Source organism: Orcinus orca, chromosome 14 (assembly GCF_937001465.1).
Source record: "Orcinus orca chromosome 14, mOrcOrc1.1, whole genome shotgun sequence".
Lineage (NCBI taxonomy): Eukaryota > Metazoa > Chordata > Mammalia > Artiodactyla > Delphinidae > Orcinus > Orcinus orca.
In genome coordinates this window covers 13,312,921-13,332,062 of record NC_064572.1, presented here as the reverse complement: position 1 = coordinate 13,332,062, position 19,142 = coordinate 13,312,921, and the positions used below count along the sequence as shown (strand labels likewise).

Genomic DNA, 19,142 nt, shown 5'->3' with positions numbered 1-19,142 from the left:
AGAAGAGGTCAGTTCCTGCACATGAAAAGCTGACGAGAAGGAATCTGGTGACTTAAGTTGAGGGAGAGGGAGACTGAATCAGAGAGCAGGTAACCACGAGAGATGGAGTGAGACTCAAAGGAAGAGCTGACCCTGGGCGGGCACATGAGAAGGGGGACGCAAATGGGCAAAGGAAGCCTGGAGCCTGTTAAGCTCAGAGGACAGAGTAACACCAAGGAACTGTAACTCAGGGAGGAGACAGCTTTCTGGAACTCGGAGAAAATGGGACTTTTGCCCTTGAAAATGTTCTATAAACTACTCTTCTAGATTTAGAGAGTACACGGAATGTCAGTCATTTTGACAATTTAATTTGATCATAAGTATTTGTTATAAAGATGTTTAAAAAATTACAGTATGCATTTTCACTTGCTTCCTAATGTCAACAATTCTTAAAACTAAATAGGCAAAATAATTTTAAATAAAAAAAAAATCAATGCTTAAGAACTACTACCTGACATCATGTCAGCTGCTAACAGGTGGGTGTAGTTGGACACCAGGGGCAGGAAGGGGCCTTGCTTCTCACTATATACCTTCTCATACGGTTAGATTTTTTAGTTTGTTGCCATATTACTTAAATTAAAAAAAAAATAAACTAGCGTATATGGAATCCTCAGTTAAGTACACAATTTCAAATCAATGCTAACTCTATTCAGGTCTGTTAGCACTAAGCCAGTAGAGAACAAATGCTGTAAGTGTTGATGATGGGGCCTGCAGGTTATAACAGGGGCAAGGTGGAACCCTTTTTTTTTTTTTTTTTTTAGCACATTGCACTCAGTCTGGCAACTAGATTTGTTAAACTGTGACTAAATACAGCTTATAAAACTAAGCAAAATAGCATATTGCTTTTATATCAAGATAAAGAGGCATGTATTTCAAAGCTGACTGCTTTCAGCATTGCATATATTTTAAAAATTCAATTAAAAATCATCAGTATGATGGCAAGAATCATCTTGCTCTCAATTCTTTTTCTTGTTTTAGGAACATCGTGTGATGCTTGCTTTTGTTTGAGGAAAACTAAGGAAACCTCGTGGCCGGACAGAAATGGAGGAAGGAGAAAGCTGTAGGGAGTAAGGTCAGAGGGGGAGAAGAGGGCATCATTTTTTCTTTTTTAAATTTTTATTATTTATTTATTTTTGGCCACGTTGAGTCTTCGTTGCTGCGTGCGGGCTTTCTCTAGGTGCGGCGAGCAGGGGCTACTCTTCGTTGCAGCGTGTGGGCTTCACATTGCAGTGGCTTCTCTTGTTGCGGAGCACGGGCTCTAGGTGCACGGGCTTCAGTAGTTGTGGCAAGTGGGCTCAGTAGTTGTGGTTCGCGGGCTCTAGAGCACAGGCTCAGTAGTTGTGGCCCACAGGCTTAGTTGCTCCACAGCAAATGTGACCTTCCTGGACCAGGGCTCAAACCTGTGTCCCCTGCATGGGCAGACAGATTCTTAACCACTGCACCACCAGGGAAGCCCTGTAGAGGGCATCTTAATGGCAGCGATTAGTTCTTCAAAATATTGTTTCTTTAGCTATCCAAATGGAGCCCTTAGGTAGTCATCTGGATAGGTAAGCCTAGAGTCCAGGTGACAGATCCATGCTGGGGATAAAACCTGGGACTTGACAGCATATTAGATGGTGTTAAAAAGTCCTCAGACCGTGTGTAAAAGATGTAGAAAAATAAATTGCCAAAAGCGGGTGGAGGGTGGGGAGAAAGGGGGGAGGGAAGGTGGGGAGAGAGGAGGGGAAGGGGAGGGGAGATGAAAGGGGAGAGGAGCAAGAAAAAAAAGTCATGAGACTGAATGAGATGATCTAAGACTATCTGACCAGACCTACTTTAACCTGATCTGACCTTTATCAAGATCCCAGGTGGTCAGAAGGCACATTACAGTCCGAGAAGCACTAACCTAGGTAGTGAGGACAGACAGAGAAGAGGTCCCAGGGCTGAGCCTCGGAGCACTCCCCTGTTCAGGGGTCACACAGAGAAGGAGAAATCAGCAAGAGAGTGACAACCGGCAGTCAGGCAGGTAAGAAGAGGTCTGGAAACAGTGAGCCAGGGGTCTGGGGTACAAGTTCAACTTCCAGCGTATTAGGCTGTCTTAAGAGGTCTTGCTGGGAGACAGTCAAATATATCACTGTTTAGAGGAGCACTTCCCAAAGTTTTCCATGCATAGAAAGTAGTATTTATGGCACTGGGATACAGGAAGGAGGCTGCTCACCACCAGGGACAACCAATCTAGGCCTCGGGTTGTCCCCAGCCCCACCCCAGAAGAAGGGGATCAGTTCCTGAGCATGTGTGAGTTGAGAAATCAGTTTCTGAGCACATGTGAGTTCATTAGAATATGAATTCTAATTCATATTCTGAATTAGAATATGGTGTGACAAGTGCCACAGAGGAGGCATTTACAGTGTGCTGTGGGAGACCATCTAATCTCGGTAACAACTAGAAGCATCCCAGGAGGGTGATTCCAGCTGCATTTTGAAAAAATACGTAGGTATTAGCTGGATGAAGGAAAAAAGAGGGCCACCCAGGCAGAAACTAGTACTACGAAGGTCCAGAATCACAAACAACTGGCCCTGGGGAACCCTGGCTGAAGGAAAGGATCTGAAGCCTGGGTCAATCCCATCCCTGCCTTCCGTGGCAGCTGCCATTCTTCCCACCATCTCTTCCCATTTTCTTTCCCCTTTACTACAACTCCCTGCATCCCCCATATAACTCTCCACCTCCCTTGGCTTTCCCTTGGTTTCCCTTCTGCACTCTGAGCTATACCCAGTGTCTGTAGCCCTCTTATACACATTCTTATATTTTGCCACATGAGAGATTAAAGAAAATAAAAATGATGTTATGGAAAATTTTGTATTTTATAATCATCTTTCTAAAGTGCTTATAACAGAGCTGTAAATGCAGGCATTTAATTTGAGTTTCTAATACAGAAAAAAAGTAAGCTGCACTAAATGCCTTAGCAAAGGCATCCAATACTATTTAAGAATTCATACAATTTAGAAAATAAATATTGTAATATATAAAGCCCCTTTTACTCTCCAGAAGGAATTAAAATGGAATATAAAGCTAGCTTTGCATCTGCATCCACTTAGGGTGCCTCATATTTACTGTCATGTGAAATGAAGTTAAAGGTGGCAGCTTCTTCTGATCCTGCAATTCACAGGTACCACCACTAGATGGGAGTACCGTACCAGTCTGCAGCCCCTATAAGGTTTCCAAGCTGTGGTTAAGAACAGATAAATGGATAAAGCAGGAGTGATACATGCATACGATGGAACCATAAGAAGCCATAAGAAAGAAGGAAACCCTGCCATTATGACATGGATGGACTATGAGGGCATTATGCTAAGTGAAATAAGTCAGACAGAGAGAGACAAATACTGTAGGATATGCTTACACAGGAAATCTAAAACAGCTGAACTCTTAGAAACAGAGAGTAGGACAGCTGTTACCAGGGGCTGAGGGGTGGGGAAATGGGGAGATGCTGGTCAAGGGTACAAACTTCCAGTTGGAAGATGAATAAGTTCTAGGGATATAATACACAGCACTATGAATGGAGTTAACAATACTGTATGATATACTTGAGAGTGTTAAGAAAGTAGATCTTAATGTGCTCACCACAAACAAGAAATGGTAATTATGTGATGTGATGGAGGTGTTAGCTAACACTATGGTGGTGATCATACTGCAATATATAAGTGTATCAAATCAACGTTTTACACCTTAAACAATGTTATATGTCAATTATATCTCAATTAAGCTAGAAAACGACAGACAGACACAGACAGACACACACACACACAGTTGAAAGCCTCCGAATAATTATAAAGAGAGCATGTTGAGGTGCTAGGAGAAGTCTCTAGTGCGCCCTTGACTTAGATACAGTTGTTTTCCTCACTCAGCTGAAAGCTCTAACATTATACAGTTTCAAAGCGTCCCCTTCTTAGCCATATATTGCGTATTATTTACCCATACTAGACAATTATATTAAGAACCACTGGTTAAAATGAAAATATACCTCATTATCTGTTTCATCAGATCCATATTTTTTAAAGTACTAGATGTATATCTAATTTTAACATTTCTGTTAATATATCCTACTTTTTCTTACCCAAACAGTGTGCATTATCTGTTACATGGGGAAAGTCCACATTTGTCTCTTTATATAATTATTATTAAAGAGTATATCTAAAATCAACTTTCATGTAATCAAATATCTGATCAAAAATGTTTTTAAGTATTCTAAATTATTTCTTCAGAGGAATTTAACTAGCATATTAATATTATACATTACAGTTAAAGTTGTTTATAACTGGAATAAATACTGGAAGCTAAACTGACATAACATAGAATCCCGACTTTTGGATTCAGAAGCCCTGAGTACAGCCTGCCACTTGCTAGCTGTGTAAAATGAGAAATACAATAATTGAGGCAGGCAAAGCAGGATCAAAACCATAAAAAGAATGAACAAAAAGAAAGAAAGAAAGAGGGAGGGAGGGAGGGAGGAAGGAAGGAAGGATCAGGAAAAGAATACCAAAAAACAAAGAAAAAGAAAAATCAGTTATATAAAAGCACTATATAAATTGTGAAGCAGAAAACAAATATTAGGTATTAATAAACTCTTGGTGGACACATCCCCAGATCCATTTAAATTCTCAAATCTGCAAATTCTATTGCATCATCCCCATAAAAAATGTGTTTTCTGTCTAGACAGAACTATCACTTTCAGTCCTCTTTACTTCTTTTTTCCCCCACAAAGAACATGTCTCTTCATGAGATTTACTGCGTCAACGACAAAGAACCAGGAATGAGAAAGTTGCATTAATATCTGGTACTGGATGGTTTGCTAGACTCACTCACTAGCTGGGTGATTCACCCAGGCATCAGCTGGAACATGGATACCCAGCAAAAGCATACATTTAACTATATAAAGCAGCTATCAGGGGCACCTGTCTACTAGCTGATGTCATAACATTAAACCCACCAGTGCCAAGAGTCTATGTGTTATAAGACATAAGACCCAAAGGAGTGTTTGACCTGATAGAAAAAGTTTGCACATTAACTTTTTTTTTTTTGCAAAAAGAATAGAATTTCATCAGAAGATGTTTCTCCAGTTACTCCAGATAAGTGGCCCCCAGTGCACAAGCCAGAGGAACTGGGTATGCTGGTCACAGTTTTCCCTGGCCTCTTTTTTTTTTTTGACTGCTTTGGGTCTTCGTTGCTGCATGCGGGCTTTCTCTAGATGCGGCGAGCAGGGGCTACTCTTCGTTGCGGTGAGCAGGGTTCTCATTGCGGTGGCTTCTCTCGTTGCAGAGCACGGGCTCTAGGCGCGTGGGTTTCAGCAGTTGTGGCTCGCTGGCTCTAGAGCACAGGTTCAGTAGTTGTGGCGCATGGGCTTAGTTGCTCCGCGGCATGTGGGATCTTCCCGGACCAGGGATCAAACCCATGTCCCCTGCATTGGCAGGCGGATTCTTAACCACTGCGCCACCAGGGAAGTCCCTTAAAATGTTTTAACTGGAGGAAAATACATTCCTGGTATGATTCTCTCAACTACTTGTCCATTTTTCATAATAAAAAATGATAAACACATGACAATGATATCTCAAGAATTGCTGTAGAGAGTTTGTCTACAAATTGCCTTTTCAATAGTTCTTGTCCCACTATCACCACTGAACATGTTCCTGCTTTTTAGCCTGATAAACAGTAAAGTTCTTGAATGGAGAAAAGTCAACTCAATCACTTTGGTGTCTCTGATACAATGCATGGTATGTAGTAGATGATCTATAAACATTTATCAGCGTAACTGAACTTGAACTAATTATGATGAATGCAAATAGAAACCAACAACATAGGGTTTGAAAAGATGAGACAACAGAAGAAATGTCAGAGATTTTAGGAAGCAAATACCTCATCCAAATACTTATTTCTCGTCCAAATACTTATCCTATAGGTAAAATCTCATTATAACAACCTCCACTGTATCTCCAGTATTTTTATCTTAAAAAAATTAATATATTCCAAGAACAATATTCCTCATTTCCAGGACCAGGAGAGAATGCTAAGTCTTTGACAGTGAACAGGCAGCCAAACGGAAGTGCCTGTGAAGACAGTCAGAGGGAAGAAGGTGCCGCCCTCACACTGCTCCTCCATCTCCAGCCTTTCTGAGTGGTTCTTAGCTGCATTTAATTAGCCTTGAACGCAGACATGGATAAATATTTTGAGAGTAGGCGGGGCGCTTAGAGGGTAATTATTATCCGACAGTGGGCAAAGACAACTCCAAGGGAGCCCGGCTGTAGCTGCAGTCAAGTCTCTCTTCTCTACAGAGAAAAACGCACATTGGAAAGAAGTCCATGACTCAGAAACTGTTGGTTGGACATGGGCCAGAGAAGACATTAGTTATATTAGGCTTTTCATTACAAAGAATATGTTGAAATCTGAGCAAAACATGCTCTTACTGTGGGTCATGAGCTCTCACATAGAAATAAATTTGCGCTGAATAATCATTCAACTATAATGAAAGATATAAGAAAGGGATTTTACTTGTATACAACATTCAAAAACTAGCTTCATCAACACCAGGATGCATGCCTGGTTCTGTTCTAAGCAAAGCAAAAAGAACTGTACAGTCAAAGCCTTCTTATAAAACTCTATTTAGCCAAGGTCTTAATAAGATCTTGGCTCTAAAAATCTGGCAGTTCATCGAGAGGAAAACGGAAATATGCTCAATGTCATGGGCCATGGGGTGGGACCCAATGTTCCAGCCTCTGGCCGGAGGTCAAATCCCCAGAGGCCTCTTGTTGTTTTGACACTGCTTGAATAGTTTTTTCTATTCTTTTTGTCCTTACTGAACATACAACATTAAATAATTACTAACTTCCTTCATTTGAAAAGGTATGTTCAATGTAGAAAATTTGAAAACACAGTGAAGAAAAAGAAATTAAAAATAACCTCTAACATCTACTGCCCTACCCTGCCCTTCGCACGCAGTAAAGAATTACCCTGTTAATGCTTTTACTTTAAATAAGAAAGGGGGTGAAAACAACAGGTCTTAACTCACCTGAAATTATTGCAGCCAAGGACTACTCCAACTATGTTCTTGCCAATGTCGTGCACATCGCCTTTCACGGTAGCCAGCACAATGGTACCTTGGTAAGGGTCCTGGAGAGGAAGCCAAGCAGCTAAGCATCACTGTGGTCACTTCAGAGCAGATCACCCAGTTCTCCAAAGCCAGACAGGTATCAGCACAGAAAGCAATTCAATACAACCAAGGCAACCTCAAAGATGGACCTGGGGTACTTCCCTGGTGGTCCAGTGGTTAGGACTCCAGGCTTCCAATGCAGGGGGTGTGGGTTTGATCCCTGGTTGGGGAACTAGGATCCCACATGCTGCGTGGCATGGCCAAAAAAAAAAAAAAAAAAAAAAGAAGATGGACCCAGAAGCCAGGTCCCATGCTCTGTGAGAAGGCGGCTGTAAGCCCCAGCAGCTCGAAGGAAGCCCGCCCAGCTGGTTAGCTCAGGGGGCTTCAACCAAGATCATGCATTCCATCACCTCAAAGGACAGTTTAAGTTCAAATACAAAACAGTCCCATCGCTGAAGATCATATCCTTAACCCCCAAAACCTGTCTGATAAGCATTCACTATTAGCAGTAAAGGGAGAGGAAGGAGCCGGTGAATCGCACGTGTCCTGTCAGAATGGGAAGGACCACAACAGACCAGTGCAGGGGGGCTTCAACACTGTTGCTCCAGACTGGCAGCACTCCCTCCCTCGGAAAAAGGGAGGGAGGGAGGGAGGGAGGGAGGAAGGAAGGAAGGAAGGAAGGAAGGAAGGAAGGAAGGAAGGAAGGAAGGGAGAAAAGAGAAAAAGAAAAGAAAAAGGCATGCAAGGCAAACGGGATTTTTATAAACACTATGCAAGAGCCATTCACAAACTCAGATCAATTTTAGAATTCAGAATCCTAGGGGCCAAAGCTGCCTGAACTTCACAGGGGGCTAAACAAGGTCAAAAGCTTAATGATTTACTGTGGTGGTACAGCCAACAAGAATGGATCTGAATCCAGAAGTGGTGACAAGAACATGACCAGCACACAGGAAATACTCAGTTAAGAGGTTAAGAGGTTATCCAAAACTAAACAGCATCTCAAGGGTAGGGACCAATCTTTTTTAGCTACAGTGTCGAGCGTAGTGTCTGGCACGTAGTAGGAGCTTTGTAAATAGTCAGTAGACGAATGAACAAACTGCTTTTGTCTTGAAATCATGGGCTTTGTTTGAAAAATTATGTTCCTATTAAAAATTTCATGAAGCCATATTTATGGGAAAAATCCCAGGGTATTCTGATATTTGGTAAAAGAGCTGGATCATTCCTCCCTTTCATCTTCAATGACAAACACAGCCAAGCCTGATGGCTTAGGTCCCTACCCACACCCCAGTAAGAGTGTGCAGAGCCGATCCCCACAGGGCCCACGGGCTCGGACAAAATGACTCACCTTGTCTTCTATCGTGCCAGGAAGCACTTTGGTTTCTTCTCTCTCTTTTTCCATGAAGGGAATAAGGTGACCCACGGCTTTCTTCATGACCCGAGCTGACTTTATAACCTGGGGTAAATACACAGAGTCAGGCATCTTTACCAGAACACCTGGATGATTGCTACTGGCCACTTGTGAAATTTTAGCACAAATTATTATGCATGCTTTGTCCTCAGGTCAGCCACCCTGGAGTCCACTTATGACAGTGGGTGGGGTAAGGAAGGAGACCCCCGTGAGGAAAGTCAATGAATGAGGTAGAGCAGAAGGAAAATAAGGCTACAAGCCAAATGTTGCAGTTTCTGTCCTCTGAACTTCTGCACGTTATTTTTTCTCTGCCTAGAAGGCCCTCCATCACATCTCCAAGTTCTATACATCCTTCAGGTGTCAAGCTTCTCCTCCAAGAGCCCCTTGTCAGCCTTTTCTTCTCAGTCCCCACTGTTACAATTCACTTACAATTAAGGCTTATGCAAAAAAGGACCTTTTAAAGCTTACAGAATTGGAGAAGAATTTTGCAAACATATATTGGATAAGCGATTAATTTCCAAAATATATAAAGAACTAACACAACTTCATAACAAAAAAACAAATATTCCGATTAAAAAGTGGGCAGAAGAACTAAAAAGACATTTTTCCAAAGAGGATATCAAAATGGCCAGTAGGCATATGAAAAGATGCTCAACACCACTAATCATCAGGGAAATGCTAATCAAAACCACACTGAGCTATCACCTCACACCTGTTAGAATGGCCATCATCAAGATAAGAAACAACAGGTGCTGGTGAGGATATGCACTGCTAGTGGGAATGTAAATTAGTCCAACTATATGGAAAACGATATGGAGGTTCTTTAAAAAATTAAAAATAGGTCTACCACACGATCCAGCAATTCCACTTCTGGGTATAAACCCAAAGGATATGAAAACAGGATTTTGATAAGATATTTGCACATCCATGTTTATCACAGCATTATTTATAGTAGCCAAGATATGGAAACAACCCAAACGCCCATCAACAGATGAATGGATAAAAAAGATGTGGTACATATATATACAATGGAATATTATTCAGCCATGATAAAAGAGGATATCCTGCCATGTGCAAAAAACACAGATGGACCTTGAGTACATTATACTAAGCAAGATAAATCAGGTAGAGATAGATAAGTACTGTATGATATCACTTACATGCGGAACCTGAAAAAGGCAAACAGGAAAGAAAAAACAAAATAAAACAGAGAGTAAAATGGTGGTTACCAAACGATAGGGGATGGGAAGATAAGACTGATGGTATTTAAGGGTACAAACTTGTAACAAGTAAATAAGCCATAGAGATCTAACACACAGTATAATGAATATAGACAATAATATTGTACTATAATGATACAGTGTGATAAAAATTGCTTCAGTGGCAATCATATTACAATATGTAAATGTATCACTGTGCACTTTAAATTTACAAAACAAAACATGTCAAATTTATTAAACAGACAAAAAAGAACAGGGCCTTTTATAAAATTCATCAGCGTATGCTAAAATTCATGAGTAGAAGTAGGATGAGAAACAGGATATTTGCATAGTCTCAAAGTTTCTCCCCACAAGTAAATTTACAGTGGAGAAACACAGCAGGCACCATTAACCAAATGATCAAAGTTAACCTCACCAGTAATGAGACACAGCAACATGATGGGCCTCCTGATATGATCCACCGAGAAGGGCACAGCATTATACTGTGTTATTCTTGCCAAAAATGAAAAAACATCAGACAAATTCAAACTGAGGGACAGGCTACCGTTATCAAACTGTACTATACTCTTCAAAAGTCAAGGTCACAAGGAAGGACTCAGGAACTGTTAGAAAGGCAGGATAAAAGCAATGTGGGGTTGTGGAACACAAAGAGAACAGCAGCGAAAACACTGGTGAAATCTGAATAAGGTCTTTCGTTAACAGTATTATACCAATGCTAACTTCCTGGTTCTGATAACTGTACTATGATCAAGTGAAAATGTTAACATTAGGGGAAGAAGTTGAGTGAGGGATACATGGACACTTTAAACTACATCTGCAACTTGTCTGTAAGTCTAAAGTTAACTCAAAAATAAAAAGTTAAAATAATAAGTCAACATCATGAAAAATAAAGACTGAGGAACTGCCCCAGACAGGGGGAGACTAAGACAGGACAACTGAACGTCCTTTATTTTGAGTGTGATTATGGTTTCACAGGTGCAGACATGTTAAAGCTTATCAAACTGCATCCTTTAAATACGTGCAGTTTATTGTATATTAATTATAAAACAATAAAGCTATAAGAAAAGATGAATGCTATGAAGGAAACGGGGGAAATGGGCAATGAATAATTAAATGTAGAATGAGTTTTTAAAAAATCAACTATAATTTTTTAAAAAAGTTAAATAAGAAAAAAAAAAAAGAACAGGGACTTATTTTTTGTATGCCTCACAGACCAGAAGGCTCAACATGATTTATTAACTGATGTGGTCAGTAGCTGCTGTAAGTCAAAATAAGAGTAAGAGTACTGGTTTTACTTGAAATATATCATTTAATGTATATCACTATTTAAAATGGTAATGACCTTTTCAAAATATTCATCCTTAAGGATGAGCACTGGCTGGTCAAATCAAATCTTAATATGATAATTTTACATTAATCTTGGGTTTTATTTTTTTAATTTAATTTATTTTTATACAGCACGTTCTCATTAGTTATCCATTTTATACATATTAGTGTATACATGTCAATCCCAATCTCCCAATTCATCCCACCACCCCCACCACCCCCCCGCCACTTTCCCCCCTTGGTGTCCATACGTTTGTTCTCTACATCTGTGTCTATTTCTGCCTTGCAAACCGGTTCATCTGTGCCATTTTTCTAGGTTCCACATATATGCGTTAATATACGGTATTTGTTTTTCTCTATCTGACTTAATGCACTCTGTATAACTTGGGTTTTATTTCAATTTGGGGGTGGAGGAGAGACATGTGTTAGGGTAAGAAGTGATACAGAAGCCCAGAACATGAAGACTAGAATGCTGGGAATATCCAGATGACCTCTAACCTCCACACCAGCCTAGATGGACTTTTCCAGACTACTCCTAAAAATGAATTTAGAGAAAGAATGACCAGAATCACATCTCAATTCCCCTGAGCTCTTGTCAAAATTAAAACCTGAGAAATATACCCAAACTTACCCAAACTTAAAAGATAAAGGCTTTTTCTTTCAATTGTGAAAATTTCCCCCCATCATTTGCCAACCTGAGGTAGAAACATTTTTCCAGCTCCAAAAAGATCACCAACAATTTTCATGCCACTCATCAGTGGCCCTTCAATGATATTCAGAGGTCGGGGATATTTTTCCTGGTTTAATCTGGCTTCCTCAGTATCCTCAATAATGTATTTTTCAATGCCCTACACACACAAAAAAAAAAATAGGAAAAATATCACAGAAAAAATTGGCTTAAGTTCAAATAGCCAACAAAGAATAAATCATGGAAATACTTAAGATTATGAGTTTTGGAATCAGACTGTTCAAACCCTGGCTCCTATCACTAATTTAGACAATTCATTAAACCTCAGTTTCCTCGATTAATATATCACACAGTACCAACCTCATGTGGTTATTCTGAGGATTAAATGAGATAACCTGTGTAAAGTGCTTAGCTGGCTTTATCGATATAAAGTAAATATTGAGTAAAAGTGAAAAATTAGTGACAGAAGGAGTACTAATAAGTTCAAATTCATAATAAAATACACTTTTTTTTCCTAGTGGTTTAACAGGTTATATATTAACAAATATCTCCTGTGAAAACAGTATGTTTTCTCACTGTAATGTTACAGGGCTGGGTGGGGGGAGGAATAACAATGGGCAGGACACTTAGACGAAGTTCAGTCCATGAAGCTTCTACTGACCTGCCCTGCCTTCACTGGTCAGGCCCTAATCCTCCAGCATCCCCAGTTCAAGGATCCTTAGAGGTGGCTGACTAGTTCCACAACCTGAAGTAGGCGAATCTCAAAAGTCCAAGAAATTAAAAATTAAATTCTAGAGGCAAAAAAAGAACTCTGGGGCTTCCCTGGTGGTGCAGTGGTTAAGAATCCACCTGCCAATGCAGGGGACACGGGTTCGACCCCTGGTCTGGGAAGATCCCACATGCCGCAGAGCAACTAAGCCCGTGAGCCACAACTACTGAAGCCTGCATGCCTAGAGCCCGTGCTCCACAATGAGAAGCCACTGCAATGAGAAGCCCGCGCACCGAACCAAGAGTAGGCCCCGCTCACCACAACTAGAGAAAACCCATGTGCAGCAACAAAAGACCCAACACAGCCAAAATAAATTAATTAATTAAAATAAAAAAAAAAACTCTGAAATTTTCCAGACTCACAAATGAGGAAATTGAAGCCAAGAGATTATTTATTTGGCCTAAAATTCCAATTACAGCTGAAGAGCCAGGATTCGCTTGTTGACCAAACGACAGCAACTTGGTCTCGGACAGCATTTCTCAACCTCGGCATAACTGACAGTTTGGACTGAATAATTCTCTGTGGTGCAGGCCTATCCTGTGCATGTAGGATGGTCAGTTCAGCAGCACCCCTGGCCACTGGATGCCAGTAAAAGCTTCCACCCCCAGGTGGGACAACCAAAAGTATGTCTAGATACTACCAAAAGTGCTGGAGGCGGGGGGCGTGGAGGGCAAAATCACCCAGGGTGGTCCAGGGGACCTCCTTTGTCAGCTGCTGCCAGTACCTCCCCTCCAGCCACATCATCAGCCCTCAGGACGAGCCCCAGCCTCCAGCCCACACTCACCTTCACTAGAGCATATGCAAGGCGTTCTTCGATGGGGCCATTCCTCCACTCATCAGTCTGGATGACTTTCTTCCCTCCCGTGCCCTGAGTCTGGATTGAAATTTGGACAGAGAGATAATACAACAGGTCACTTACTCAGCTAATGGGCAGAAACAAACTATGCCTTATTCTTCTTTTACATTTCAAGGCCCTAGTAGAGTACCCAGCATGAATTAAGATCTTGGTAAATGTTTGAGGTAAGGAGAGATGGAAAGAGAGAAGTCTTTTAGGATTTGAACTTTTATTTTTAAAAAAATTTTTTCCTTCCAGTTTTATTAAAATAGAATTGACATACAGCACTGTGTAAGTTTAAGGTATACAGCATAATGAGTTGACTTACATACATCATGAAATGTTTACCACAATAAGTTTAGTGAACATCCATCATCTCATATAGATACAAAATAAAAGAAAAAGACATTTTTTCTTGTGATGAGAACTCTCAGGAGTTATTTTCTTAACAACTTTCATATATAATATACAGAAGCATTAATTATATTTATCATGTTGTACATTACACCCCTAGTACTTACTTATCTTACAAGGAAGTCTGTACCTTTTGACTGCTTTCACCCTATTTTCCCTCCCACCATCCCTGCCTCTAGTATTCACAAATCTGATCTCTTTTTCTACGAGTTTGTTTGTTTTTAAAGCATAATCGATCTACAACACTATGTTAGTTCCTGGTGCACAGCATAGTGCTTCAATATTTCTATAATCACAAAATGATCACCACTACGATTTGAATGCTTAGTAGAGAGATAGAGTGAGGCTCCATTTTTTTTCTTTCCTTTTTTCCTAAAAGATAGCATCTTAGGACCAAAGATTTCCAGGACAGTAAGAGAAGCTAGCTAAACCTCATCTGATGAGCTTTTAAAGTTCTCAACAAGGACCATCACTACCCACAGATATGTACAGAGAGGCTGTAATGAAGCTAAGTCAGAAATCATCCCGGAGGTGGGCACACTGCGAGGTGCAAGACTGTGCTCTCGGGGACTTTGCCGTATCATAAGGGAGGTGGAAATACACAAAGAAAGGTAAGCTAAAGAGAAAGCACGTGCCAAGGGCTGAATGAGGAGATGACACAGACGAGGCTAGGAATTTTGCATATCATCGCAAACTGGAGTGGTGAAGAGAGACTTCGAAGAAGCTGACAGATTCAGCAAAGGGACAAAAGCACAATGATCATGGTATGGAAGGTGAATGGCATTATCTGTTTCCTCCATCTCGACTGATGGCACTAGTTGCCCAAACCATAAACCTCAGTATCACTCTTGACTCTCCATCCATTCCTCACATTCATTCAATCGCCTAGTCCTAATGATTACATCGTCTCAATTTTTCTCTCTACCCCGCTTCCACTTTCCTAGTGCAAGCAGCTAACTGGTCTCCACAGCCCAGGATCACCCTGGTCTCCAATGCATATTCCACCCTGTAGCCAGAGGGGCCTTTCCAAAATGCAAACCTGATCAAACTGTGCCCATGGGAAAAAATTCACTGTAAGTTCCCTATTTCTCTCCAGATACGGGACCGACTCCTCTCCACGCCATACAATGCCCTGACCTGACTTCCTCCCAGCTTCATCTTCTGCCACTCCTGAGGAGCTCAGCTGTCTTGAACGTTTCAATTCCTTACACCCTCCATCAGCTCTTTCACCCCCGGGCCTTCACTTCCGTTCACCTGACATTTATTCAGCACCTACCAGATGCCAGGCCCCAGCTGGATGCAAATCCTCCTCCTCTGGCAGGGAATACCAGTACAATCCAACCCCAAACATTAGCCTGCCTAACTCCTGTTGAGCTTTCAGGTCTCACCTGACCCAGCATTTCTGGGAGGCCTTCCCTGACCACCTCTACCTTTGGGTTCAGTGCCCTTCCTAAGCAGTCTAGAGCATCCTATACATGCCCTGTCACAGCACCTACCCACCACACTCAATGACAACTGCCTCTACACACTTCTGCATGTCTCACTAAGCTGCAGGCTCTGTAGGGGTATGTCTCTCTTACTACTTAGATCCTCTAAGTACAGAAAGCACAAAACAAAAATGAGTAAATATTAGCTGAATGATTTAATCCTGAACAAGAACGGATTTTCCAGAGCAATGTTTGGGCAGGATAGTAGAGGCCAAGTCACAGAGTGCGAGAAATCCATGCTCTGGAGTTTGGACTTAACCTTCCAGGCAGTGGTGGTAGGTAGGGGTGGAGGTGGGGGAATGACACAATACAAAGTTCTGAAGCTGCAGAGTAACATTCAAAGTAGTAATTTTTTTTCTTTTGGCCACATGGTTTGTGGAATCTTAGTTCCCCACCCAGGGATTGAACCCAGGCCCTTGGCAGTGAAAGCACCGAGTCCTAACAACTGGACCGCCAGGGAATTCCCATCAAAGTAGTATCTTTAAGAGAACCCTAGAAGGGGGAGAATATTTTAACAGTCCATGCTGAAGGCCTGAACTACAGCGGTAGGAACAGGAAGAGGAGGAAAGCACAAACATAAAGGCATCAAGTAATGGACAGTGTGGTAGGAAAGAAGGAAGGGCCTGGGGGGAGCTCCAGGGTTGAGGTCTGGGGTAACTGAATGACGCAGGGCTTTGTCACATGTCAAGAGACCAATGTCTCTCTCGCATGCTGAAAAACCTTAAAGAAGATGGCAATTAAAAAAAAAAAAAAATATATATATATATATATATATATATATACACATCAGCATTATTTACAATAGCCAAGATGTGAAAACAACCTAAGTGTTCATCAGTGAATGAATGGCTATAGAAAGTGTGGTGTATATATATATACAATGGAATATTATTCGGACATAAAAAAGAGGAAATCCCGCCATTTGAAACAGCATGGATGGACCTTGAGGGCATCATGCTAAGTGAAATAAGTCAGACAGAGAAAGACAAACACTGTATGATCTCACTGATATTTGGAATCTAAAAAAAAAAAAAAAAATACTGTCCTAGAAGTGAAAAACAGAACAGCTGTGTGGGTCCAGAGTGGTTGTAAGTGTAGTGGTTGTTCCCCTCGTGATGGCGGGCTGACGGGGAGCTGTGATTCGTCGCCGCTGCCCAGCATCAGGAGAGAGGATGGTACTGAATATCGCTCGCCTGGGAAAAGACCAAAATTCAAAAATTCAAAGTACGGTTTCTACTGAGTGCTTACTGCTTTTGCACCATCGTAAGTTGGGGACCTGTGTATTCTCACAATCTGAGGCCATTCAAGAGCCATCCCACCCAGAGCAGAGATCCTCCCCGTTCATGCCCAAAGAGTACTGCCTAATAAACAAACGCCACGGGAATTGCATGGTCTCATGACACCTGGAACTTACTCGCCACAGGTCAGCCTGCACCAAATCAGGGGAATTATTTTTCAATAAAGTCCATTACAGAGCTTAGGAAGATCAGAGACAGGACTCTTTCCACCCTCTTTAATAATAATATTGAATAATCTATCAGATGAAACTTGGGTGCAGAGTTCATCATTTCATAACAAAAAGAAATAATCATTCTCTTATATAGAAAATAATTCCTCAACCCTTATTTGTCTCATAATATTCCTGCTTTTCACGCTCCCTTTGCACTCGGTGTATCCTGAGGAATGGCTACAGAGCTGACGACTCCTGGCAGTGATGAAAGCATACCTGTTTTGGTTATTAATTCCTTACTGGTGACAGAAGTCACCTTGAATGCAGACAGCCTACTTGACAGAGGGGTCAATGGCTTGTGATAAGTCCTCATGCTTACATGAAGAGGGAGGCACTTGTTTATAAGATGGATTGTTGAACCCTTGTAATTTTTTTTTCTTAATTTATTTTTGGCTGCATTGGGTCTTCATTGCTGCGCGTGGGCTTTCTCTAGTTGTGGCAAGCGGGGGTTCTCTTCGTTGCGGTGCATGGGCTTCTCATTGCAGTGGCTTCTCTTGTTGCGGAGCATGGGATCTAGGTGCACGGGCTTCAGTAGTTGTGGCATGCGGGATCCAGTAGTTGCGGCACGCGGGCTCAGTAGTTGTGGCGCACAGGCTTAGGTGCTCCGCGGCGTGTGGGGTCTTCCCGGACCAGGGCTCGAACCTGTGTCCCCTGCCTTGGCAGGTGGATTCTTCACCACCACCACCAGCGAAGCCTGAACCCTTGCAATTGTGATGAAGATTTCCCCGTTAACCTTCAGCTGTGCCCCAGGGGCAAAACCCCTCGGCAGCTCAGCAAGATATACAGAAACAAAAACTTGTAAGCAAATACTAAAAGTGAACAAAGACCGAAAAGAATGACTGATATAAAATACAAAACCAGCAAAACCATATATAAGAATAGGCTTATGGAGCCCTACCTTTCCTAAGCGAGAGCTGTCTTATCTGAACAGTGGAGAAGATGAAATAGCACATCACTTTATGGGTTAATTAAGAACGCTCTAGTATAACTTCCTGATATAGAAGCTATGCTGCCCTTCTGGCCTTCAGCAGAACCCTGTTTTAGTCAGTGATTCATGAAGGATCCCCCACTAAGTTGAAGGCAGACTAAGACAAAAACTGAATAGTGTTTCACACTCACGTCTTGGGCTAAGCACTTTGTCTACCTGAGTAGAAATAATCATGGAAATAGTGAAGGAAAGCTAGGCACTGTTTCTTATGTAATGAGCTGTGAAGCAGAACTTGATTATGTTTGCAACCGTCAAGACATTCTGTCCTGGGTCCACATGAGAAATCAGAAATGTCCCAAGGAACTGAGCGGAGGGTCATGTGCTCACTGGCACTGAGTCTGAACTCCACTCAGCTTTCCTGAATGAACCTAAGGCTAACATGAGCGGTTTCATAAATCTAAATCTTGTCTCCCGTGAGGCTGATAAATCAAGGATGCAGTTAATCCTAAATTGTCCTATCCTTCTTCCAGAACATTTCAGTACTCTTCGAAGGGAGAGGAAAAGTTAGCAGTTCTGCCAGAGATGAATTCAGATTTTAACATGGAAAACATTAACACAGGTGGCAACACACACAAAAGCATTCTACCACTTTCCCAACGTGCTTTGTGAGAAAAATGTCTTCCCTTGCTATCACTTTCTGAAATAAATTAAAAAGTAAGTTTTCTTGAGGTAAAGATCTCATCTTTCCTTAAACTGAGTTCTAGGAAGCAGCACCCATAATAGATACTTAATACACCTAGGACTGCCGAACACATAATAAACGGAAACAAGGAACTGATTTTTGGATTAACTAAAATTATTCTCATGTCTATAGATCAAATGTGTACAGACCTCAAGCCCTGAACTGTAGAACTGTGCCACAATTGGACTAGATCCTAATATAAACAGGTATAAATACAAATATAAAGCTGTAACAATGGGAACCAGGTAATCACACAGCCACACAAGGAAATGTCCAAAGTAGCCAATTTACATTATGAGGTAGAAAAATACCCAATAAAATGGAAAGATGTTCCCAGTATACTGCTAAACAAACAGGTTATCAAAAAAGCACTGAGAATATAGTTAACATTTTTATAAAAAATGTGTGTGAGTGTGCGTGTACGTGTGTGTGTGTGTGTGTGTGTGTGGACACACCTATTAGCACATATTCGTATTGAAAAAAACCAAAACCATGACTAGAAGGTTGTAACAAAATCTCAACAGTGGTTAAAAATGGGTAGTAGGATTATGAGTAATTTTTATTTTCTTCTTTTGCTTACCAGTATTTTGTACATTTTCTAGAGTTAATATGTATTACTTTGGTATGAGAAAAATTAATTTTACATTTTAAAATAA

At 41.2% G+C, this 19,142-nt stretch overlaps 1 protein-coding gene across 2 annotated transcripts in view; it reads right to left on the bottom strand.

Moving 5' to 3' along the window:
* MTR (5-methyltetrahydrofolate-homocysteine methyltransferase) overlaps nt 1–19,142 on the bottom strand; it is a 94,915-nt gene that overhangs the window by 10,726 nt on the left and 65,047 nt on the right. For both annotated transcript variants that reach the window (XM_033431310.2, XM_033431309.2), the window contains exons 19-22: nt 13,355–13,444; nt 11,809–11,961; nt 8,505–8,612; nt 7,079–7,179 (exon numbers count right to left, since the gene is read on the bottom strand). In XM_033431310.2, coding sequence (XP_033287201.2) covers nt 7,079–7,179; nt 8,505–8,612; nt 11,809–11,961; nt 13,355–13,444 — 452 coding nt within the window. The remainder of the gene's footprint in view (nt 1–7,078; nt 7,180–8,504; nt 8,613–11,808; nt 11,962–13,354; nt 13,445–19,142) is intronic.